General features: G+C 43.2%; 1 protein-coding gene across 8 annotated transcripts in view; it reads right to left on the reverse strand.

The window, feature by feature from the left end:
• Positions 1-1,746: 1,746 nt before the first annotated feature.
• ICA1 (islet cell autoantigen 1) overlaps positions 1,747-26,408 on the reverse strand; it is a 92,992-nt gene continuing 68,330 nt past the window's right edge. For 4 of the 8 annotated variants that reach the window (XM_060248574.1, XM_060248573.1, XM_060248569.1 and 1 more), the window contains exons 9-15: positions 25,590-25,687; positions 21,998-22,047; positions 20,201-20,260; positions 20,070-20,111; positions 12,650-12,934; positions 3,452-3,547; positions 1,747-2,652 (exon numbers count right to left, since the gene is read on the reverse strand). In XM_060248574.1, coding sequence (XP_060104557.1) covers positions 2,531-2,652; positions 3,452-3,547; positions 12,650-12,934; positions 20,070-20,111; positions 20,201-20,260; positions 21,998-22,047; positions 25,590-25,687 — 753 coding nt within the window. In that variant the 3' untranslated portion in view covers positions 1,747-2,530. Of the gene's footprint in view, positions 2,653-3,451; positions 3,548-12,649; positions 12,935-20,069; positions 20,112-20,200; positions 20,264-21,997; positions 22,048-25,589; positions 25,688-26,408 lie in introns of all 8 variants that reach the window. The other 4 variants (XM_060248571.1, XM_060248567.1, XM_060248570.1 and 1 more) reach the window with 1 other exon arrangement.

Raw genomic sequence — 26,408 nt, forward strand, 5'->3', positions numbered from 1 at the left:
GATCCTTATGCTGTGATGGTAGTTACTGCCAAAACAATGTTTTTGGGTTTTTTTAAACTTGCATAGCCAAATTTCCTGTGGCCATTCAGAAGCCTTGCTAGGCAAAAGTTGCACCTGGCCCTGCCCACTTTCTAAAAGCACTTGGTGGGCTCTAGGAAAGGTAGTATGCACCACGTTGGGGACCTCTGCTCTGGTGAAAGTGACTGACACCAGAGAAAGCAAGCTCTGCAGCCCCCAAAGAGAAGTGTATCTGAGGCAAGGTGACTATGGCTAAAGACCACATCACATGCTACCTTTTTATAAGCATGTAATACGTGCACACTAGCCTCCTGCAGTGCCCAGTGTTCAAGCCATACAGGTTAACAGAGAATCTTCCCATGAAGTTGCATCCTATGTCCCACTGGACAGTCTCTCCTCAAGGCCATTTCAAGGCACAGGGATCTGGTTACTGGTATGCCAAATCAGGTGCAAGTTCAGAAGTCCTGCATTGTTCAGTTTCACATGCTTGGAAACAGGATGTCCATTGCAGGTTGGCAAAACGTGTGCATCTATTCATAGGCTGGACCTACATAGAATGAAGTAGGAGTGGCTTGAGAATGGACTGCACTGGCTGACAACTGAATACCGAATCTGGTTCATGGTTATGGTACTGACTTTTAAAGCCCTACACAGCCTGGGACCAACATATCTGTGGGTCCACCTCTCCCCATATGTGCCCTGGAGAGTCTTGCGCGCCATAACACCTCCTGGGAAATGTCTACTTAGCCTCAACCAGCGCCAGAACTTTTTCAGCCCTGACGGAATATGCTCCCACTTGTATGATGGGAGTTGTTCCGCCAGGCCTTTGGGTGAGGCAGCAGGCATTAAACTGTCTCGGCCTCCCCTGACTTTGGTACCTGCTCAGTCCTTTCAGATACTGTCTATTATGGGGCACTGTATGTTAGGGTGCCTGCTACTGTCTGATTAAATATTATAAATCAGGCCATCTACTACTGCCTGTTAAAATGTTACAGGCAAGGTTGGACTACTAGTGTTTTAGTGCCATCTTGTTTACATTGTTTAGCTGTTTTTATATGATCAATCTTTTGTTATGTTGTGAGCTGCCCTGAGCCCACTTGTGGGGTAGGGTGGGATATAAGTTTAATAAATGAACAAATACATCGTTATTGCTGGCTGCAAGCAAGGATTGTTTTTTCCTATACAAAAACCTTGCAAGTAAAACAAAAAACTAGCACAGCAAAGACAAAAGGAAGGACATAGGGAAGTTTTTACATGGGGGAAGCCTTAAAAACAGTACCCTTGCTTGCAGTCTGACTTGGCCCAGTCTGCTTAGCCTCATGACTTGCACATTATTGCTCTGCTGTATGTGTCAATTTGCTTTTTAATAGAGAATCTCTCTTTTCAAAGAGAAGGGGAGGGGGGAGGGCAAGCATGCTGAATACCCTACTGCCAACCAATTCTTCTTCCACACTCTTCTCAAATCACTTGACCAAAGTAAAGGATAGTACTGATCTCTTTAGCTTCCCATGTTATGAAGGCCAAGGAAGAAAGGGTTGGAGATATTAATCTGAAGAGAAAGGTCAACCTGAAGCAACATCTTGCCGACATGATTCTCTTGCCAGCTGACTGCATGAAACATGCCTTCTGGCAGTGAGATGAATTAGTACCTTGTGACAGAAGATGATTGTCCTCACTGGGCGAACAGCCCACATTCCAATTGACAAAAGAGAAGGTGTCCACACGCACTTTATTTTATGTCAAAACCATCTTTATTAAAGAAGAGTGTCACAATAGGCTCAAGAACATGGGTTTATGAAACCAGCTGGGATGAAAAGTGCTTGGAGTGGAAACTGCAATGACTGTAAATGCACATTCTGGCAAAGGCAATGCCCACCTGTTCTCCAACTGCAGAAACCGTTGGCACAACAGAATGCACTAGAAGGGTGTCGTCTGGGCAGTAGGTGTGGACTTGTGCAATGCTGTTGGCCTAATAATTTAAAGTTAGAGAATGAGCGTGGCTGATTCATGGACTCAGATATAATTCTTGGAACGATTAGACCCAAAGTATTGATTTTTCACTACGGATACTAAAAGAAATGTAGTTTACATTTTCACATTGCAGCAGCGTACTGCATACTACTGTATATACAACCGATACATGCAGCTTTTTTGCCATTATTTTCTTTTCTGATTTACACAAATATAAAAAATAGGTTTGTCATTTATATGTTGCTCTTGTATTAGCTGTGAACACCCCTCAGCCAAGAGCTGGTCTACGGCAGCACATTAATCTGGATAGTCATCTCCCCAAAACGGAAGCCCTCATCAGTACATTCACAGACAAAAAGGTGCAGCTTCTTTATACAAAACAAGAGCAAGGAACTGTTACCTACAGAAAGGGGAGGGTCAATCCCTTTGATTTTATTAGAATGGCACAGATGTGAGAAGTCGTACAACAGCACACTGATCTCCTTCTATAAATCCTCTAAAGGCCCCAGAACAATGTTGATGAAGTGTGAAGGCAGACAGCTCAAGCATTGAGCAATTCGTGTTCTTTATCTGTTTTCCCAACAGCATCGGGGTTGGACAAGGGGTCCAGATCAGCAAAGAGGCTAAACCAAGCAGTTAAATCTTTAGAGGTACTTGCAGCTTCTGCAAAAATAAAACACAATCCCCACCAAGTCAGGTTTCTGTTTTTTGTTCTTGCTTGACAGCTATTTGAAACAAGACTCATTCTGACAAGAGATTTAGGATGCCCTGCTGAAGAAAGAATACATTTCTGAGCTCCAAGGAGATGCATTTTAACATGCTGGTGATAACAGAGAAAAACCAAGCATTGGGCCATTTTGTCAAACTCTTGTTCTCTCTCTCTTGTCTACCACCACCCAAGTAATACATGCTCATTTTACCTAGTCTGTTCCTCACAGCATCCCCCGAAAGCCTGGAACATATCAGTCTTCTGAGACAATGGCATAGTCCTAGAACTTGCCTCTTTCTTGGGGGTCAGGTGGGGATTAAAAGGGCCATCAGGTGGCAAGATCAGGAATGCCAAAAGCTTGGCAAGGTCACAGAGTAGGGTCTATGCTGCCTGCAGGCAGAAGTGTTTCAGTTCAGATTGCCAACTGGAAACGGGAAGTGGTTGAGTCAAAACAAAGCAGGGTCTCCAGCTGATGAAGTGGAGGTTTGTGGCCAACGGCCTTTGTAACTCAAGCGCTGCTGCTGCCTTGCCATTCTGCCTTGGCTGCACTAATGCCAACGAACACACAGGCATAGGAATCTCCACACTGATTGCTTAAATTATGCTTCAATTAAAGCATAATTCCTGAAAGAAAACTGTTTCATGTAAATAGATCTGAGAGCGACTGGGGGGGGGGAAGTAGGCTTTAATTACTTTGCTGGTAAAGCAAACACAAATGACACTGAACACCCCAAAGGGGAACAGATTTATCACCTTTCATGGGCGTCTTGTTGAAGCTCGTGGTCTGGTTGCTGGGTTTCTGCGCTGTCTGCGGTGCAGGGGAAGGGCTAATGCTGCTGGCTGCCCAACCTATAATTCAATAGCAAAGTCACACTCATGTCACTCATCAGTAATTACTTAATGAACTCAGACTTCTCACGGCAGCAATACCTAAAGTAGACCCATTCCTTTTTTGCTCTCATGCAAATAAACTCCAGTTTATTTTTAGGTGCTATTTACTTAAAACAGCAAATCTCACTCTCTCTACCTGTCTTGCTCACTTAAATCCATCAGCCTACAGAGCAGTATACTGATGACAATTCTGATACTTAACAGAAATCCTGAACAGATTTGGTTGGGTGGGGGAGGGGATTCTGGCTGTTGCAAATGGCAGCCTGAAGCCTCCCCAGCATGCAGTGCTGTGCCACCTGAAAGAAGGGTGCTAGCCAGCAAGAGGCTGCAGCTCTTTTTAGGTAGTTTGGCTGCTTGTGGCATGACTGGCAGTGGCAGTCTGTCCTTTGCACAGGTGGGCTCTGACAAAAACAACAGTTTAGGGAAAACCCTACAGAGTAGCCCTATAGAGAGTGGATTTTCATTATTTACAAACGGTGAATCCAGAAGAGACAAATTTACCTGGAGGAAGATCCTACCCCCAGTTTTAAAGCCTTTGCTGGCTGAAACTCTATGCTTGCTTGCATTCAAAGAGCAGCTAGGGGCAAGGTTATCAGGGAGAAACTCAGGAAACCAAGCCTCCCGTTCCTCTGCCAGCCACTGTACGAAATAGGGAAAGTTGACACAAAGAAACAAAGAGTCATCCTCCTAACCCGCCCCCCCCATTAAACTTAAAAATGGAGGCAGTCACCAGATTATTTCACTTTTGCCAGAGAGCACAGTTCCTATACATATAAATTAAATACAATTGCTTTAATTATTAGCAAAATGGAATGTAAGTAGAGCTGGTGGGAAGGAAGAAGTGAATGCCTTTTATTTTATATTAAAGCAGTCTGTACAATGAGACAGGCAGCAAGATGAGAGAAATATATCACCAGCAGACCACTGAAAATACCTACTTGATTTTTCTGGGAAGCCAGGCTCTCCATCTGCACAGAGAGTGCTTCAAGCAACAATAACTTGTTCTACAAAAGGGCCGAGAAGGCCTTCCCACCCCCACCCCCCCGAAGTCAAAACAGGATAAATGTGCCTAAGAACAATATAATTTTGTAGACAAACAAAACAAGAGTGACAGAGAAGGCCTGCATGATCCTTCTTTTGCCAAAAGGCCAGGGGATGGGAGGAAATGCTAAAAATAATTTCCTGAGCCTGCGAAATGTCATATATATGCTTAACTTGGTGTCACCTGTACCTGAAGGAAGTCTGTCTGGTCTGTGGTGCTTCACAGATATGCAAAATTGATTAATAGCTTGACTGAAGAATTAGGCTGAACTTCTACGATGGGCTCAGTAGGATTAGGCAGGGTAACTGCACACAAGTTTGCAGCCTTAGAAACATCTCCAATTAATCACATGAATGAAAAACAGTAGCCTGAGCAGTTTTCCGCATGCACTGCTGGGAACCTTGGTTACTCTGTGCATTCTTCCATACTGATGAAAGTGACCCACTATGGAGAAAGTGTCACAAAGGGTGGGGGGAGGGGAGAAGTTCCCCAACAATCTAGGATTCCTTTTGGCAGTGATGCAGAAGAACCTATTGCTGCAAATCTTTTTGGCAAATCTGCCAGACATCAAACTGAGATACTCCATTTCAAGCAATGCACTACAATTTAGGTCCAGCCTGCACCAATTGAGGGATGTTGCATTTCTTGCTTATTAAACTGGAAAGCCAACAGCAGGTCAAACACTGGAGAAACTCAAGGACATAGGCATGCTTCAAGTCCTTGCTGGTTCTGGCTCTCTGAGGCATTTATGACACAGGTGGGCCATCTCCTGTTGCTTGTAAAGGGACTCTGATGTATGCACACGCAGTACACCTAAGCAAGCAAAATTAATTCAGTACTGGGGTTGTTCCAAATGTTCATTCCCTATAGTCCATACAACACTGACATGGACAGACAAGTATGGAACTTCAGACTGATATAGCTAGAAATGCCTTGGAGTAATTCATTATACTTAGAAACATACAGAATTTTTTTTTATAACATGATTTTTACAACTGTGGTTACCTACCCAATAGCAATGTCCCTTTCTTTTGAATAATAGGGTGGGAATGGATTTCTAGGAACACCTAGCTCAGGTTTCCTTCTACTCCCACATAGCGGTGGTAGGATTCTCAACTATTTGTATCTCTAACAAGGAAATTCCACAACTTGGAGGAGGCTCAGTGGAGCACATAATTCAAATTCCCAAAGATCCCAGGTTCAATCCCTGGCATCTTCAGCTGAAGGCTCCCTAGTAGCAGGTGATAAGAAAAGCCTTTCTCTGCCCTGCACAGCCACTGTCAGTCTGGACAGACAAGACAAAGCTAGATGGCTTCATAACTTTTCATGACAACAGTATGACTCTTCTTGGACATTTATTTTGGCATGCAAATTAATCTCTGCACTGCTTAAACTTGAGTATCAGCTTTGCCCTTCAAATATCTCCTGGAACACTTCCTTTTTGTTTGTTTTTCCAGAGGGCAGACATGTTGGTTGGCAGCAGAACTGTTAGATTCAAGTCCAGGAGCACCTTAGAGACCAACAAGGGTTTCAGGGGATAGTCAAAGCTCAGTTTTGATTCTTGAAAGCTTATCCCCTGGAAATCTTACTGGTCTCTAAGGTGCTTACTGTTACGTTCTGTGCCCCCATTATTTTCTCAAATGGTATCTATTCCAAGCCCTTGACCAACTTTGTCATTGGTCTGCTCTCTCTGTGAAAAGCCAATAATTCAAAGCTGTGGGTAACCCAGTATCCAATGGAGCAACACCTATTAATGCTTTCATCCTGTGTATGAGGCCTTTGCTAATACAATTCACATTGGCATTAGTCTCTTTGGTGAGCAGCAGCATTGGGCAGGTGGCATACATCAATCTTTTGTGATACGCTATAATCACCATGTTCTTCAGTGGAGCCTGCTCTCTCCCCCTTCTTTGAATTTAGACATTCTCTTTGGAAATGTGCAATACTTCACAGCTGTCTTTATAAACTTCAGCCTACACCACAGCCGCAGATCATGCAAGGAGTCGCAAATGGAAAATGTGTTGTTTATGATTTCAATAACACACTTTCTGCTTTGCCAAAAGCAATTGTCTCGTTCATCCTCTCAATGACCTGCTTCTTACTAACTTACTTAGTTTATTATGATCCAAGATTAGCAGTCAAGAAAATCAACAATACATAATACACGCTGGATGCATAAAATAGATATTCTGTGCAGAAAATGTACAATTACTGGCAGCCCCGTAGCTAGGGACCACAGGGGGAGGGGGCCACTGGGGGAGGGAGCCCTTTAAATTGTGCAGGAGGCTGGTGACTGCTCCTGCCACCCCTCCTGCATAATTTAGACCCCACCGATCAGCTGATTTCTGGGCCCTATATATGGCTTGGGAGGGGCAGCAGCTGCTTCTGGATGCCCCTCCCATGTGATTTAAATCACGCAGGAGGGAGGCAGCAGCCTGAAGATGAGGGGCCACCCAAAACTGCCAGGAGGTCAGGCCCCAGGGGCCCCTGGTTAGCTACTGGCCTGATAATATTACTGGTAATAATGAAATTATTAAAATACTAGACTAAAACTAAAATACTAGACTGTCTTCATCTGCCTTGCTGAACATGCCAGAGCACAGAATCTTGCTACCTTAAAAGTAGATTCATTAAAATGAACAGCAAGAAGAAAAGAAGTATAAAAATCATTTGGTCTGGCTGGGTATTTGGGGTGATGTATGTCTTCCAAATGCCTTGGTAAAATCAACTATGTAAGAGGACGTGTTTGATTGTTTCAACTGTTCCAGACGTTGCACATATGGGATATGCGCACATCTCCCTTCAAGAAGGGCAGATGGAAGTACTTTAAAATCAGCCAGAGTGAAGACTCTGTGATGTTTGGGGAATTCTAACGTATAGAGGTAATTTGATGGAATGAAATTTTTGTTGCAGTTCCTATTCCATAGTCTGTTTGATTAATGCTCTGGTTCCTGAGTACCCAAGATGCAGTAAGGCTGAGCAGGAGAAACAAAATAGTTGTAATTTGTTCTTTACTGCTCTCACCCATCTTGAGTGAAAACTGTCTAAGGATTAATGAGGTTACTCGGGAGGGAGGGGGATAGGTTTAACCTGAGCCAGAAGCATTTAGCTTGGAACCAGGCACGTGCTTCAAGACAAATCAACCCTGCTTCTAGCCTCAACAGGGCACTGGGTACACAACAAGGCACTCAAAATAAGGATCTGAAGAACTGTTCCTAGTTTAAGGTAATCATTGTACAGACATGTCTGTGAACTATACATAATCTGAGGTACCACCTTGCCCTGAAAGACTTTTAATGTATAAAATATGTGAGAACCCCCTTTTTAAAAGAAGAATCTCATCTTAAAGTTGCTTTGGCTGCTCTTTGGGCAGACTTAGTTACATGGGAAAGCTGAGCTGAATGACCTGTCTCAGAAAAACTGCCATACACTCATAGTACCCTCAAGGATCTCCGGCTGAAAGACTTGCCCAAGGCCAGTGGGAAACTTCATATCTTGGCAGGGATTTAAATTCACGTTTCCTTGATCCAAAGCCAAAATGCTTCCCTTTAAAAAACTTTAGCTGGCATGGTCAGCTGTTCAGAGAAGCAGTGATTGTCCATGTAATCCAGCAGAGTTTCAAGAGGGCATGTTTTTCTTACCATTAAAGGCTGTCCCCCTGTTAAATCACTGAGAGACTATTATAAATGCAAATAACCCCTAATTTGCATGAATGAAGGACCAATTGTGGCAGCTTCTTTTTCCAGAATTGTCATTTATTGTAGTGTGAGTGGCTTGCTTATAAAGTACACTTAACTCAGGCCTTGCTTGTTAAATAAAAACTGAATGCATGTCTAAAAGAACAAGCATCTTGTGCTTGCATATGTTACAACCCAGTCTGCGTGTTGCCAGAATAACGAATTACTGTAGAGTAGGGATGGGCACGAACTGGGAAAATCGAGGTTCATTTTGGTTTGTGGGGCTGCACGAACCACGAACCTTCACTGACCTCCCTGTTTATAGAACCAGTTAGTTTTGTGTGGTTTATGATGTGATAGAATGCACCCCCTGAACGCTGCAGAAGAGCCGTAACTGATCATGGGGTCAGCTTCTCCTTCTGTGGCGCTGTTTAAAGTGTGCTGCGGGAGGAAAATCCATTGCAACAAGTATCTGTTTGTGGCTGAGAAACAGATACTGCATGAAGCTGCATGAAGCTCCTGGGGTTGCATTTCTCCTGGTTGTGTGAAGCTGTGGCCAGGAGAAAGTGGGAAGGAGATCTGCCAGGAAGAGTCTCCCATTCTGGCTGTGGTGAGCCTTGGCCATGAAAAAGCAGAAGGGATCTCCCATCTTTCTCCTGGCCCCTGAGGCACTTCACATCCCCACCTTGGGCTTCCTGGAGCAGCCCCTTTACAGGCTGCATGAGGAGTGACAGTTCAGTGGTGGGGAGGGACCTTTCTGTGCTGGCCCAGCTGTCTCAGGCTGCCTGGGGCAGCCCCTTGGAACAGGTTGCACAAGCAGACCTGAGACAGCTGGGCCAGCAGAAAGGAAAGGGTGAAGTACCTTCCCACAGGCACTTCACCCCCACCTTTCTGCTGCCTGCAGCTCATCACAGCCACCAGATAGGAAGGGGTTAAGTGTCTTTCAGGAAGCAATTTACCCTCTCCTTTCTGCTGGCTACAGACAGGAGGGGGTCCCTTCGAAGCAGCAGGGAGCAGAACTAGAGGCTTTAAATGGCTCCACCATTGTAGACAGGATCTTCCTTTGTCTGAGAGACCTCTCTGCCACATGCAGATCCTGGGGTCACCTTTTTCCTGGCTGTGGTGAGCCGTGGCCAGAAGAAAGTGGTGAGGGGATCTCCGAGGACGGTTCTCCTTTTCTCCTGGCTGTGGCATGCCTCAGCCAGGAGAAGTGGGGGTGGGAGTGAGAAGGATTGCTAAAACGGCTTGCATTGATTTCAGCCTAGTAGCTGACAGGTGCTCCAGCCATGCTGTTAAGTTGAAATTGATTCAAGTCATTTCAGTGATCCCTCTCATTCTCCCCTCCGCTTCCACATGAACGTCTGAAAGAGAAACACGAAGAGTCATGGAGGGGAGCTTGCATGAACCTCAGTTCATGAACCATGACCTAGGCTATTTTAGCCTGAAATTAGGTTCACGCGCAAGTTCATGCCCATCCCTACTGTAGACCCTCCAGCTTCAGACTGGGAGTATACAAGATCTGTGTTCAAATCCTGTCTCAACTAGGCCCAGGTACAACACATGAACACATGAAGCTGCCTTATACTGAATCAGACCCTCGGTCCATCAAAGTCAGTATTGTCTGCTCAGACTGGCAGCGGCTCTCCAGGGTCTGGACCCTTTTATAGTTGGAGATGCCAGGTATTGAACCTGGGACCTTCTGCTTACCAAGCAAATGCTCTACCACTGAGCCATCGTCCCTCCCCTGGCATCAGTTCCTCATCTGAACCTGAGAACTAAAGCAAAGAGTTGTGTATCACCCATCTCAGAGAACAGCTATGAGATCAAAACCAATGCTGTAAAACTGTGCATTCAAATATAAAAAGTTCTGCCTATTTGAATTCAGTACTGTCCTTGGTGATATTAGATCCCACAGCAGAAGCTTTGCTTGTATCAGATCCCAAGATCAGTCCTACCATTTAAAGCAGGAGCGTCGAACTCATTTGTTATGAGGGCCAGATCTGACATAAATGAGACCTGGTTGGGCCAGGCCGTGTCGGGTTAGGCCAGGCCATGTTGGGCAAGGCCATGTGTGTACCTATTTAAGATTAGGTAGCAGAGATAAAAACTTTATAAAGGACACAGAAAACACAATTAAAAAAAAAACCCTTGAAATATGCTTAAAATGTTAACACTTGTTCATCTTAAAGATGCTTTCTTTGTATTTCTCCCATGGGATCCAGGAAACTGGGTAAACAAAGCTGTGGCTCTTTCCTTCCCTCCCCAGCTCTGCCTCCCCCCTCTTCTTCCCCAAGGGAGGAACCTCAGCCAATGGAGAAAATAGAGGTTTTGCTCTGTAGCTGTGCAACTGAGCAAGCCTTGCAAAGCAAGCTGTTATGCAGAAGAAAGCAAGAGATAAGGAGAGGGAAGCAGATGACAGCCAGTTGCTTGGGGGCCTGATAGGAGCCCTCCAGAGGCCTGATTTGGCCCCCAGGACGCATGTTTGACACTCCTGATTTAAAGTGAAAGGATGTTATTAGTAAGGTTGGGAAAGCCCATAGTTGGAATCACTTCCAGTAAAGACAAACGGGAATAGGCAAAGATAGAACTATGTTCTGATTAAACACATCCTGATTTTGTTCTATATAACTGGCCCCTGACGATCCCCCCACCCTGGGGGTGCAGTCAGGATTAGATGCTTCACCCTACCCCATCAGCCATTCTTCCTCCCCAAATGCTCTTCCCTTCACTGGGAAAAAAATAAGGTCCTCATGTCTTTCCCCTCAGGGGAAGAACAGCCGCTTCAGGATGGCAATTTTGAGAGAAGAAATGGTAGCAGGAAAAGAGCTAAGCACTCTTTCCCCCACCCTTGACTACTGCTTCTTGTGTTTCAAAAGTCAGAAGAACCTACAGGAAACTCTGTGCAACACGCAGTTTGGTCTTATGACAAAGTTTAACAAGGTACGGCATACCTTAGCAGTAAAGCACATGCTTTGCTTACAAAAACAAAGGGAGAAAAGCTGGCACAGGTCAGCACCTGAGATTTTGGAGATCAGCTGCCAAAGAATTCAGTATTTAGTTTGGTCACCCTATAGCCCTATTCAGGAGAAGACGACCTCCCAGATAGCACTTGTATAGCACCTGAAGTGTTGAAAATGCTTCCCATACATCTATCTCAGCAATGCTTACAATGAGCTTGTAAAGCAGGCCAATATTAATTCATGGCAGAGGTGAGATCTGAACTGCAGGCTCCCTGATTCGCAGCTCAGTTTCTCAAGCCATTAAGCTTTCCTACACTGGGCTACTCTACAAGCCCACAAGAGCTTTAAATTTTCAATACTTTGTTTTATTATACATTTTGAACTAGAATGAGAAGCCAGTCATGTCCCTAGTGACACATCTATGAAGCCAAAGTACAGGGATTTCAGCCACTGATGCCATGCTCCTATCTTAGGTCTGCCAGTCTTGACAAAGTCCCTTTAATAACAGCTTTCGTACTGCTACAGCAAGCTCTTCTATTTTCCTCTACCTGAAAAATGTCAGAGGAATAATTTTCCCATCAACAAATGACAAGCAAACCAGCCCACGTTAACACCCTGGAGGAGTTAAGAACCCGTCACACACGTCATCCCTTCGCTCTAAAAATAATGAGGAAATTTTTTCCTTTCACCCTTTACGCCTCCCTCCCACAACCACCATCTGCCCAAGAAACGCTGGAGAGGAACACACAGAATATTGGCAACAAGGAGGCTAGTCTGCGTATGAAGCACTGAAGTAACCAGCAGTGCGAATAAATAGAGCAGTTTCATTTTAAGCCTGGATGCAGCTATGTGTACTTTGCAACACAAGTAGGTAGCTACATGACGCATACGGAAAGTGAAAATGGGAGGGGGGGAGATACAATATATACCTCCCCTAGTGTGGCTAATTGGAGGGAGAGGGTCATCCTGGGATGTATGCAGGCAGACTACCTAAGGGCTTGGATCCAGACAGAATTTTCCAACAGCAGTTTCTGCCTTCTGCCCCTCTGTTCATTGCAGCTGTCAGATCTCCATGAAATGCTACTCTTGGGGGATAGGTGATCTCAAAGAATAACATAAAGGAGAGGGGGAGTGTTTGCAGTGAGAAGGCGGAATCAGTGAAACATGCTAATACAGTCTGGATCCAACCCAAAGAGTACATCTAGGCACATGCACTTGTCATACAAGGCACAGTCCGTAGTTAAAATACTTAGCAGGAAGGAAATGCATAGGGGCAATCTAGTTCCCAACAAATCGGGAAATGCACTAAGCAACAAGCTGTGTTGAATTACTAAAAGGTTTATCATCATCATCACTACAACCACCACCACCCCAACAATACCTTGAAGGGAGGATTGTAAATCATTCATATTTTGGTCTAAAAGCTGAGAAGGAAGAAAGCCTGAAGGTGATGATAAGGATGTTGATTGACTGGTCTCCATTTCTCCTCCTGAAGAATTTGTGGCTATGTCGGCAAGTGGATCCTCTCCAAAGACAGCTGTCCATTCCCTGCTGAATTCGCCGTCATCCAAAGAAGATGCATTGAGAATCTCATTCAGCAATAGTATATTATCCTTGTCACTAGCCTCAGGCTCCAAAGAGGTTGCACTTGGGTCCTTCGATGCCGCTGAAAAAACAGGAGCACCCATGTAAAAGATCCAGTAAAGAACAGAGGTGGATGCTTAAGGCCTGCCCATCTCGATCCACCAGGAGGGATCTAGGTAACATTAATTCCATTTAAGGAAAGTAGTTGATGCTGACAAGCTTCTAAAGACTCCTTCAACTTTGGAATTTACTCTGGAATTCCATCTGGGCATTTATGATTTCTTACTTCTCAGGTTAACCTTTTTGGAGGCCATGCAGACATTTTACTTTGGCGGATTAAGCTTCACGTCATGTACATAAATAGAAGAACTATTTTGGCCTCTCCTATGAAATATTAAAATTATTTTTCCTTTAGTAGTCATCCTTTTCTTAATATCAGATGTCATTTAGTATGGGTATACATTGAAGTTTACAAGTGGGGGTCTTTTAAGGGGCACCTCATTTTCTTTTCCCCTTTCATTGAACCCCCCACAGCCTCTCCCCTTTCCCTGCTTCCTTCTCTCCTTCCAACTCACCAGCCAACCTTTATCTGCCTCCCCCTATCCTCAGCTTTCCCTTCCTCCCTCCCCCTGGCTGCCATCCCCTGGGAAAAGGCTGGTCCAGTTGTGGAAGGCCAAGTTCCACTGTGGAGAACCTGCAAGGACTTGTGAGGGCACCTTCTTGTCCTCTGAATCTTCTTCCCCACACTATTTCCTTGTTGTCTCCTCCAGGCAGCCCCTATATCCTCAGCTTTCCCTGTTTCCTTCTCTCTTCCCTTCTGGATTTCAGATTTTTCTGCAAAACTGGGATTTTCCTCAGGTTTATAGAAAGCTTTTTTGTTTGTTGGTCCGTAGCTCTGATCTCTGGATATAAGTAACCACAAACTGAGGCATATTCTGAATAAGATATACTGAAGATGGATTACTTAGTAACAGTAACTTTAGGGCTACATTATTCCTAGCAAGTAGGGCCTTCAAACCAGGAGTTTTGCTGGACAGGGAGGAGCTTATGCTGCTGGCTCAGATGTCTGGGAGATGAAAAATTAAGGAAGTCCATGACTCAGAAACACGGGATGCCCTCTCTTCCAGATGACTGAGTAAACAGAAAGTAAGAAGGATCTGGGTGTCTGACCAATGTAGAACACAATGAGATGTGGCAGTGCTTTGCAAAGGGACTGCCTCTATTCAGACATCATAAAGAAACAGAAGTTTGTTCATTAAGGGCAAGCATCTGGCATGTCGTTGTGCTCATGACTCCCCCCACTCCCCTTGTGGTTTAGGACCTCAGGTTTGTGGGGAAGAAAATACTGCAGATTCTTCAGTTGCCCACAGAGGGATATCATGATACACCAGGATTTTATTCAGGACTTCTGAAAGTCTTCAACCTGGAACGTGAATTTATTCTGGATAAACATTTCCCTTTCCTCCCCCCCCCCCCCCCCCCGCCGATACACCATCTTGCAGAATGTCTTTTGGGCTAGTGAGCAGGTTTCCAGTTTCAGTGTGCATGCTTGGCCCCATTGGCCCCAGTTTACATACTGTGACTGTTCCTTGTGTGCTCCAGAAAACAACATTTTACTAGGCATGTGTGTGTATGGGAACAAAGAGGGAGGGAATATCAAGAGTCCCAACTAATACTGCAGTCAAAGGCAGAAATGTGATGCAACCTGGCACTGTCTACAGCCATGCTTCAAAATGCTGGAAGTTTTGCCCCACAGCTGAAGATGAGGCTAACTGGAAACTTCTGCAATAGGCTTCCTGTCACTGTTGCAGCATGGTGAACCTTGGTAGCCTCTCTCAAAGAAGGGCTAAAATGCTCAGTAAGATTTGTTTTGAAAACTTCAGTTGACTAAACACCGTGCTGCAAACTAAATTCTCCACACATAAAACCAGCAGTGATCATAAACTCTTGTAATGAGTTGGGCATATCAGAAATAGCTAGATGAAAGGACTTTCTGAAGTACAGAGGACACTACAGTAGGTTTTACTTTAAAGCAACTGTCTTCTTCCTTAGAAAGGATCTTTCTTTAAAAGAGCACAACATTAGAGCAAAGTGATTGGGGGTGTTGAGGAGAGGTAGGGGACAGAGCTGACTTTTAAACAAGCTTATGAGTCAACACCACATGGGAGAATCAGAACACCTACACATGGAGAAAACCAACTTGGATAAAAGGAAGTAGGAGCTTAAACTTTTATCAATTATTGGCAAGAAGGTCACAGGCAATCTGAGCTTTGAACTATTCATTTATATTTTCTTGTCTCCTCTGCAGCTATACACTTGTCAAGAAAGGGCATCAATGTAAGAAAATAATATTGAATATCATCATCAGGTGTCCTGCTATATCAAGATGGCAGGCAAAGCTTTCAGCTCAGCATATCAAATTTAGTAGAACTGGGTGATTAATGGCACCTCCTACCTCTATGGAGCATGCTTTGCACTTAGCAGTTCATCACAGTCAGCAAATCACACTGTAGAACATGCAAGCAAGTGCTCAGGCACAATAAAGCATATTTTACAAGCTGGTGGCGCCACTGATATGTCGCTTCATGACCTGTAGCTGCCCTGGAAGGCTCAAACTATAAACAACTGAACTAGAATGCTATTTCATTGACCTAGGAACTGCACAGCACCTCTGAGAATTGTGGCATAAACCACTGCTGCTTTGTCTTCTGGTGATATGGCTCATTCTGACCCATGTACTATCCTGTTGTGTTCTGCTGCATTAGGTAGGGTTTGCTTCCAGAAATGTAGACGCCTATCAGGGAGTGGTGAAGTGACAACAGATACTAAAAGCAGTGTTTCAATGATAAAATGCCCACCATTTCCCTGGTATGCCATCAGTGCCAGGCTTTTTGGTGCCCTAGGGAAGGCTACCTACTTGTGTTACCAACCAATTTTAAAAAACATGTTCCAGATATTTCTGCAGTGTTGCAGGATGGGTGAGAGCTGGAGTCTACTACAAGTTTCTTGTCCTGTGCAAAATCAGAATGCGATTACAGCTCTGTCCGATTATCCAGTTCATTCAACAGTGACTTGCATTGGTTTAAACTTCACATACTTCTAATAAGCATGCTAAAGATGCTTTAGAGTGATTGCATAGTGGGCTTTCTACCTGATTCTACCCTTTCTGTCAAGCCATATGGTCCCTGGGCATAGCCTCTGCTGGGACCTATGCCTTGTTTGCACAGTAGGTGTGATCCAAAAGAGGCTGCATGCAGGAGGTCTGGACTGGGAAAAAGATAGGTCAGCTTTGGTGCATGAAACCAGGCATTTTATAGCTGGTAGCTTTAAAATTCTGTCAGGGGCTGCCACAAACAAAGATGGCAAATGGATCACTCTATTTAATATGCAAACAGTGACTATAAAATCCATTCCAGCTGTTTTCCAAAGAGAGTTTCCTTCAAAACTGACATACCAGAAGAACCTTAATTAATAGAGGGGTGATTTTTGCATAATTACCAACACAAAAAGTCTATTCATTATAGTTCTGGTTGAAGTTTACTCCCCTCTCCCTGCTATGTGAAACCCTGGGTATAAATCTGCTAACTAAATGCAACACTGCATACATCTGACAAAGTGGGATCTGGCTCGTGAAATTTCTGACCACGATAAATGCCTTCGTTTTCAAGGTGTCACAGGATTGAATGGAGCTGCCTTGATGCTACTTTGAAGTTGTTCTAACAGGTTTCAAGCAGTGTTCCCTCTAAGCTGAGTTAGTGTGAGCTAGGAAAAAATGGCCCCCCAAAAAACTAATTTATGCAGTAGCTCACAACTTTAATGCCAGTAGCTCACAGAATAATTTTTTTGCTCACAAGACCCCACAGCTTAGAGGGAACATTGGTTGCAAGCTCTGCTACCCATGAGATTTTTGCACCACCATTTTCTCTTTTTGGTGTGCATCTATACTGCATTTAATGTTGGTCATTTAAGTCATAACGTATTCATATTCTCCTGAATACAGTGTAGGATGATTTTTGAAAACTGACTTTAAAAGCTGCTTGTGTCATATGCACACCTTTAACATAAGAAACTAAAAGTCTTCAATGGTGGACTCCCATTCAAGTACTAACCCTGCTCAGCTTCTGAGATCTGCAAGATATCATGCTGCTTTTCTGCCTATGCTGAAAGAAAGGATTCTATAAATTAACTTGAAAAGCAACTCTGACGAGGGCTGAGTATGCTCAGAAAGGACAGAATATAGAGAGCAATTAAGGGGGGGGAAAGCCTTCCAAAGTTTCAGAAAGCTTAAACTCTGAGAATCGAGGAGAAGGAACTGAGGGGTGGGATTTCCAAATTGCTCATTTGTTTGTGGGGCCCCAGCTAGTATTGGCCACTTATGTACATTAAAAGACTGCTATAGAGAGCATCTGATTATTGCTGTGACTGTTCCTCTACATAAAGAAGGATCCAGAGCAATAGGGAAGGGAGAATCCAGTTGAGGGAGGCAACGGCAAGCTCACTGACAGGATCTGAGGGAATGCAAATTGTGATTGGGGCCTTGCTGGGGAAGAGAGAGGCCGCTGCTGTCCTGCTGCTGCTGGGCCCGGGCTGCCCCCCCCCCAGCCCTCCATCCCCAGGGGATGATCCCAGCCCAGAAAGGCTTGGACTGGGGTCCGTATGCCTAGTGTGTGCCCTGCACCCTCCCACCTGCCATCGCTTCCTGCTGGCAGCTTGCAATCCCAGGGAGTGGTTGCAGTTCAGGCATCCCAACCCCCCTAGCTGGCTGGGGTGCCAGCGTTTCCCAACCTGCCACCTGCTGGATTCCACTGGGGGGCAGGAGGGCTGTCTGTGGGCACTTGGCCTTCTGCTTGGAGGGGGGGAGCCCAGCGGGCATCAGTTCAAAGTATGTAGTGGAGGCAGCAGGTTTGGGGGGGGGCAGTGTGGTCAGTAGTGGGCAAGCGTGGGGTACCCTTGCTCTGGTGGAGGAACTTGGTGCCCATGCAGTCAGTGAAGTCCTGGGCATGCAGCTTCTTGAGGTCCAGGCCATGACTGCACTCGAGCCACTTGCAGCCGCAGCCACGCACATCCCCCCCAGCTAGGTGCCTTTCTCTACCGCACTACGCACCTTTTCCTCCTTGTTCAATCCCTGGCTGCAGTGGCCTGCCCTTGCCACCAGATGGCACCCTAGGCAGCGGCCTACTTGGCCAACTCCTTAGCGCTGGCCCTGTATGCCATAATTCACATTTATCACAATAGGGGAAAAAAAATTGAGATCAGTATGATCCAGAGGAAAGCTATTGAGCTGCCTATTCAGTAATTTGAACTGCCTATTCTTCATGAAGATATATACATATGATATAAGCCATTACTTATCCTAAAAGTGCAGCTGAATATTCATTAAGAAGCTATTGTCAAGTCCTATAGCACCTTAGAAACCAACACGATTTTCAGGGTATGAGCTTTTAAGAGTTAAAGCTCAAATCTAGCTGTTCGGTTGCAGACCAATGCGCCTGCCCTCTGAAACTAAGAGGTTCCTGTGGCACATCTCAGTAAGCTTCATGCTTGCTCATTTGTTTTGCTGTAGCTTTCCCCTTTCCCTTCCCTCCCATTCCCTGCATCAACTACTTCTATGCCTTTTCCCAACGGTAAAACTAGCCTTTATTTTCCTAAGTTGCTCTCACAATATTTAAGAAAACACGCCACAACACATAACCTGTTCCTAACCTCTCCATGTCAATTTAGTACACGTAAAAGAAATATGAGAAAGATGTGAGAACACATTTTTTAAAAAGGGAACAACAGAATCAAACTTATGTGATAATCTTAGCAGGTAAAACTGTATTAAACAAAACTACAGTACTCTGCATGCAGAATCTAAATGAAAACTGTGCGCCATGATCAGTGCTGGTCTTTCTTTTAGGGGAACGTGGAATGATCACCGTTGATAGGTAGCAGGTCAAAGTTGCTTTAACTGCTGTTACTGCCAGAAGCCTGACCACTTTGCTCTTCAGGAAGTCTGCTGCTCCAACATTTGAAAGCAAATCTGGCAGCTTGATGTGGGTTCCTCTCATGGCACCGTGCTATGTTTCGCTGTTATTTCCCTTTAAAAAAACCCTCCAACCCTGTGCATATGTACACATGAATGGTAACATTTAAAAAATATGGATTTGTACTAACTGATTAGCAGAAATTATTGACAACAGTAGCTAAGAAGTTGCCCTTTTCTGCACTTTTTCCAATGCTATAATTTCTTTTTTGAGGTGCAGTGACCAGAATTGTACACAATATTACAAATGAGGCTGCGCCATCAATTTATACAGGGGCATTATGATGCTGGCTGATTTGTTTTCAATTCCCTTCCTAACAATTCCCAGCATGGCACTGGCCTTTTTTATTGCAGGCGCACACTGTCTTGACATTTTCAATGAGTTATCTACCACAACCCCAAGATCTCTCTCTTGGTCAGTCTTTGCCACATTTGCTAAGGTGGCAAAAGCATCAGAAGCCACTGATGGATATGAAAGCTCAGTAGTTTAGACAGCATTATCTGCTAAAATTATCGTGAACTTCTGATTTTGTTATAATAAGCAGTATTACTCTCTTCTTTAAGATGTGTTCTCATGCCCTTTCACACATCTCCAACTGGGAAGCATCTTTAAACAGTGTGATATTCACTTGTGGAAAAAATAGGTTTTAATTGTTCACCTGTTTTTCAGGAATACACAAACACACACACACTTCAGCATGTCAAAATGGGCTGTGGGAAGTCACCCTCAGATGCCAGCAACATTGGAAGGACTGGTATAAGAAACCTCACAACAAAATGCGACCTTCCCCCCTCCCCCCAAAAAAGGTAGTTGCCAAGGTAAGTACATTATGCAACACAGGGGCTTAGAAACTCATACATCTGTAACAGACTACTTAAGAAAAGTTGGCCTCAAGCATACCTGGCAAAAATCCACTGGAAGAACATCCAAGGCCTACAATAATATCTAACATTAAGGAAACTGAAAAATAGTACACTATTGCTGTCAACAGTATCTCAGGAAGCGATATGTTTCCATACCAGGATCACACCAAAAGCCCACAGATTGAGCTGAATTTTCTCTTATATCCCCTAACCATCCACAGCAAAATGAACACCCTGGAAAAAAAGGTAGATTCTACAATGTAAAAATTAAATTATACTACATTTGGTGTCTGTTTGCAGAACCCAGTTGGTCAAAGACATTACATACCATTTTCCTCAGGTTTCAAGTCTAACAAGTCATCTATAGCTCCTAAAAATAAGGCAAAGGAAAACAGAAATCATTAATCTGTATGTTTCATAGTTACAGTGCTATTGTTTTCATTAATCCAGGAAACATACCTGAACTCTCTCTGTGGTTGAAGCTCTCCCCAAAAGTACTCAGGATGTCCTTGGCATCTTCTGCTACGCAACCAAAATATTTACTGAGTAAAGTCACATCCAGTAGAGACATAGTTTCAGATATGGAATGCTCTTCAAAGCGTCTTCAAAGCTTATCTAGTAGGATCACCTGGCAGGATTTCTTACTTAACTACTCCAGACTGTTGATTCAGCTATTTACATGTTCCTAAATATATGCACTGCTCTTTAATAACATTTCCAAATCAGTTCACAACCCACAGATAAAACAATAATCTTAAAACACTTTTTAAACATTCAAGCCACAGACAACACACACAAACACTGAGGCAAGCAGAAGTACAGCAACAAGAAAAGTCAATGTGCCAATCTCAGTTCTTACATGCAAACTCACCCAAATCCCTGACAGAAGAGAATAGTCCTTATTGACATACTCCCCCAAATGAGATGACTGAAGAGGGCAGGGGAGTATCAAAAGGGAAAGCATTCCACAATTTTGGAAAGACCTCTGAGAAGAGTCTGTTTCTGATCAAAATCAAATCTCATCTGCATATCTTAGCAGATAATCCAGTAAGTTTTTTTAAAAAGGAGTTTTCTCAATATTATCTTAACATGTCTAGACTCTCCCCCATTTTGTAGACAATTGGCAGGCATTGAGGGAAACCTTTGTTTAGTTTACAGGGGTGCTTCTACAAATCAATCCCCCCCCCCTCAATTCAGGTCATGCCTACAAATGAGTTCAATTATCACTTCCATTAAAATGCTAGGATTTTATGTATTCTATGTAATGGACCAACACTTCCAAAGACACTAGATTTCTTCCAAATACACTTGTGGGTTTAAAAAGATTTTTTTTAAAAAAGAAAATGTATAAAATTCAAGATTAGTTTTGACACAACCTTCCCTGCTTTGTCTCTTCTTAAACCAAAGAGATCACCACAAAATGGAAGGTTGCCTGTTAAAACAAGATACTTAAAGTGATGTTCCTGCTTTTCTTTAAAACCCTAATACTGTCAGACAAATAACATTTCAGTCTTCAGTATCTACTTGATGGAATATCTCCATCTGCAAAGTAATTTGGAAACAGAGGTACTTCTGATCATGATGTGGAATGGATTTATTACAAAATATTTCAAAAGGCAGATCTTTTGCTTAGCTGGCATTATTTAATTGATAAGATTCCTCATTTAGGAACAGAGAGTCTACCTCTCCAATTTATTACTGATTTGTCAGAGCATCAATAATTTATGATCCTTGACAATCTACTTATCCAGGGCAAGTTAAATCTGCAACCAGGCCTATCATATCTGTGCACATACTTTCACTTCTTGAGAAAGCACACACACACAGAACCTGCATATTCTAAGAAACATAGCAAAATGCCATGGCTGCATTAGCTGCACATACTTTCTCTCCTGGAACAGGGTTGGGGACAGAACGTACCCCAGGAATAGCAGCAGTCATGGTGTGATGCCATGTTTCTCCAGCTGAAGGAGGTGGAGAGGTTCCATTGAGCATGGTAGCAAGCAAATCCATGCAGAGGGTTGATGCTTACTACACATCATTTATGTTTCAAGGTGCCTTGACAGTTGTTAAAGAACCGCCCCCCAAACTACTCATAATTGATTCCATGTGATTTAAATTTCTAGAGCTAGGATGGAAAACACTCTCAGACAATGCAGTACAGATAGGCAGCAAAAAAATAAAAATAAAATTGATTTTAAGATAACTAACAAACATGAGACACATGGCATCTGAAAGACATAATAAACAAAATACCTGAGCTTGCCAATTCCTTTGTGTGGCTTTCATCATCTAACGAAATCAACCTTAAATTGAAGGGAGGAGAAGAATATGAGAGTTTTGTTTTTGTCTCTGGCATAGCACATCCTTACAGGGAATATATATAAAATATAAAATGGATGCCTTCTCCATTCTTTGTTCTATAGAATAATCAAGAGACCCTGAAATTTTGTGGATGCTTGTATTTTAATACTGTCTATGAAATAAAGTTGTGAATGACTGGCATTTAATCAACTGCTACGCAATTTCCAGGCATATTCTTAAAGGTTTTCTGCTCCAGCCAATTAACACTCAATGTGGGATGCACCAACTGCTACAACAGTTTATCATCATAAATACTAGCAGTTCACTTCCTCTAGTACTACAAGCTTCTGCTGCTGCTACTGAGTTATAGAGTGGGATCTGATGCTCTTATTGGAAGGTGTCCTGAGGTCATAGGCAGTGACTGCTACTACTACCTTGTGCAGGTGCACAGCTGCCGAGTGGGCAGACATTCCTGCCACTTGCAGCATTGTCTGCGCTGCTACCCACTCAGCATCCATATGCCTGCAAGATGGTGAAGCAGCAAGCCCCAGTGCCTCCGCTGCCACGTCATGGTGCCTTCCAATAAAATTGCTGGATCACGTCCCCCCCCACTAGTAGCTCACCAATAACAAGATGTTGCTGATCACAAGCCATCACGCTAGGTGCCATGAACAAACAGCATGACAGCATGCCAGATAGTAAAAGTAACCAAGACAAGAAGAAGGATGCCTGTGAATATAATTTCTCCAGAGGGCAGAATGTGCTGCTCAGCTCACATGAGAAGATTCAAACAAAGCCCTTCCAAAACAGACTGCGGCAAAAATAAATTGAAGACCATTTTTGTGTTGAAATGTCTCCATCTCCACAATGGCTTTATTGCCATAGTGAATTCTTTTTACCATAGTTCAATTCTACCACATTCTCCAATGGATGGAAAACAGTCTTAATAAGCACCTGTACTGAGAAATATTAGATTGAGAGCACTTTGGGATTTTCTTCTAAATATTCTAAGCATTGTTCAATACTCTGGTAGGAGGAGGAGAGCAGCTCCTTTCTTTGACCTTGAAGAAGAGTGGCCTGCAGAGCCAGTGGACTGGTTACATGGCAACTGATGCACTGGGTTGGCAGGGATCACTGCTGTACTATGCCTGATGTCACACCATGATCTTATCTGAACCACAAGCCAAGCACTGAGGACAGATCAGCTGTTCCTTTAGATCTATAACAGGAAAGCAGACACAGCGAGGTTACAGATGTTCTTTGAGAGAAGCTCTGAATTGAAAGTGGGGGGGAGGGACCTGACAGCATACTGCTTTTACAGACCCTTCCAGCTTTGCTTCAGAATGAAAAAAGAACTTGCACATGTACGATTCTGAGCAATTTACATCAGGCAGGCTGGAAAAGAAGTCTGCATCAGTTTTATGTACACTCTTTAGAGCACAAAGTGCTTACCCCCACCTAGGCTGCACAGCTTAACACAGTGAGGACTCAGAGGTTGGTGCATGTCAGCGAAAACAAAAGAAATAGCTACTGAAGAATTATGCAGCTTTAAGGTTGGTGATGAAGAAACTGGAATTCTTAAAACATTTTCTATTCCTTGGCTGAATTATCAACTAAAAAGGAAACTGCAACCAAGAAATCATAAGGAGACTGAGACTGGGAAGGGCAGCCATGAAGGAGTTAGAAAAGATCCTTAAGTGTAAGGATGTGTTGCTGGTGATCAATATAAATCATACTGTGGTATCTCACATTACTATTTATAGGTGTGAAAGTCAGACAATGAAGAAAGTTGATTCATTTGAAATGTGGTGTTAAAGGAGAATATTACGGATACCATGGACTGCCAAAAAGACGAATGGATTCCAAATAAAATTGAGCCTAAACTCTCCATAAAAGCCAAAGTGATGGAAAAGAAGCCACAGTTATCAGACTACAAGATCTGAGCAAGGCTGTTAATGATAGGACATTTTGTATGTCATTAATTCATAGGGTTGCTTTAAATCAGAAGCCACTTGATGGCACTTAGTGCACACACATACACACACATAACCAGAAGTGCCTCAGGCAACTTAAGATTCTACCTACAGGATGTGGTTTCATGCAGGGACATTCTTTGTAGCAGTCATTCAGAGCCACTCATCAACAGGCTTTTACGTGGATGCCATTTTTGGTGTAGGCAATCTTGAGATGCTTCCATGGGCACATGTGGATGTAAAAATGGTTTCTATGTGTTCAACCTCTAAACATGCAATGCCAGTCAGCATGTTTATTGTTTATCTGGAAACATAATGCTAAGACTTTTTGTGAAATGTGTAGTCAAACATCAAATGGCCAGTACTCAAGAGCCTGTTCTTCAATACATGCTGGCAACTTAACCCTGGAAATTCAGAATAACAATTGGCAGTGGAAACATAACAATGCCGATATCTTCAGATCTGACTCTGGGTGTTCCCCCCCCCCAGAAGAAAGTTCAGTTCTCTTCCTCCTTTTCTCCTCACAGCCTGACCAGTCTATTTATATATTTCCCCTGACACCACTAACTAAAGTTCCACCAGGCTTAATTCTCAGGATATACTTTTACAGATATACTGAATTACTTGTCAAACTTTGTATAAACTACAAAAGTGAATGAGTGCTCACAGTGCAGATTAGATCAGTTCCAACTATTGTGTCCAAAAGTACACTGTAGGATGGAGTGAAACATGCACATGCCTCCCATAGGATAGTCTTTGTCCCACAAAACTGTAAATGAAGAGAAGTAAAACTGGGCAAGCTATGCTCCCAGGACTTTGCCCGGCTGAGGTTCAAGCAGATTAGCAGACAAAAAAGATTATTCCAGTTATAATGCTGTTATAATGGATATCCACGGAGACATGCATGGAACACTGCATGAAAGGCGAAAATGATGTGCATTTTGCATTCAGACATAGTGTATTTCAAATGTGCTCTTCCATGAAAGGAAGGGGAAAATGTGATGGCTTCAGCTTTAAGAGAAATATCTGCTAAATATTCAGCTCAGGGAAGCAAACAGTGCATAAAACCAGGTTATTCCAACAGATTCAGCCACTGTTAAAACAAAACTAAAGGGAAATTTTCTGCCTCCCATCACAAACAAAAAGCTCAATGAAGCACTCCACTTTTCTCTGGGATGTCTGCCATGCTCTGAGATAAGGAAGATTAGTCCTTAGGCACAGGTCCTCATGTCTATGCAGAGGCTGTCACCCAGAAGTTTCCTCTGCAGCACCCCATCTGAGCTGTAACATGACATTCTTGGGGGTGGGTAAGGGCTGTCAGTTCATGTGACCAAGGCAGTTAGAAATGACTAGTAGAAAAAGACTATGGGAAAAGGTCAAAGTGCAGGCACTGACAGGAGGCCTTCACATTAACATATTGTTTCAAGTCTCATCTGCTCAGATAATTGCTAGCTTTCTATACTTTCAACCAGAAACACGAGGTTTTTTTTAACTGACAAAGCTAAAACAAACCTGGAAATATCATCATGTAAAAGGTTAATATGTCTCCAGATGTATATGTCAAGACTTACTGACTCTGCTGATCATCTTTTGATTTGGTGTTCTCTAGCTGCAATTCCTCCTCCTTTTCTTCATTCTCTGTTAGTTTATTTACAGGTTCTTGTAAGCTCTAGGTCATCCATCAATCCATGCATGAAAGAAAACAAGAATTCCACAATAAGGAATTTTGGGTTTTTTTTTTTTTAATGTGGCTGATAAATGTTGCATAAAATAGAAGACTCACAGTGATAGGAACTACTTTAAATAGGAAGTATTTTAAATAGGAATAATAAGATGTTTGTAGCAAAAGAAGGTCAGTAGACAAACTACTGTGAAAATAGAATAAAAACAGGAAGACCAATCCTATAAGCTTGCGTTAGTTATCAAAGGGCAACCATCAGAGCTAGCTTGGTATTGTGGTTAAGAGTGTTGGACTAGTATCTGGGAGACCTGGGTTCAAATTACAATTGCTCCATGGACCCTCATTAGGTGACTTTGGGACAGTCACACACTCTCAGGCCAACCTACTTCATAGGTTATGAGAATAAATTGGAGGGCAGCAGAGTGACATAAACCACTTTGGGTCCCCACTGGGGAGAAAGGTAGGGTATAAATTAAAACATTTGTTAAATAATAAATAATAAATGGTCATTGCAAAACCAAACCCTGGTAAATAGAACTATCTTAGAGAAGAGATCTGCAGTTAGTCCAGCTGGTTCAGCTACACAAAACATTGAAGCCAGAGACCAAAACTGTCACTATACCAACAGCTGTGCTGGGTCCCTTCATTAGTTTAAGAAATACCACTTTATGCAATTAAGTAGACCTTGGTTAATGAAAGCTTGTGCTAA

Source organism: Heteronotia binoei, chromosome 10 (assembly GCF_032191835.1).
Source record: "Heteronotia binoei isolate CCM8104 ecotype False Entrance Well chromosome 10, APGP_CSIRO_Hbin_v1, whole genome shotgun sequence".
NCBI classification, from domain to species: Eukaryota; Metazoa; Chordata; class Lepidosauria; order Squamata; family Gekkonidae; genus Heteronotia; species Heteronotia binoei.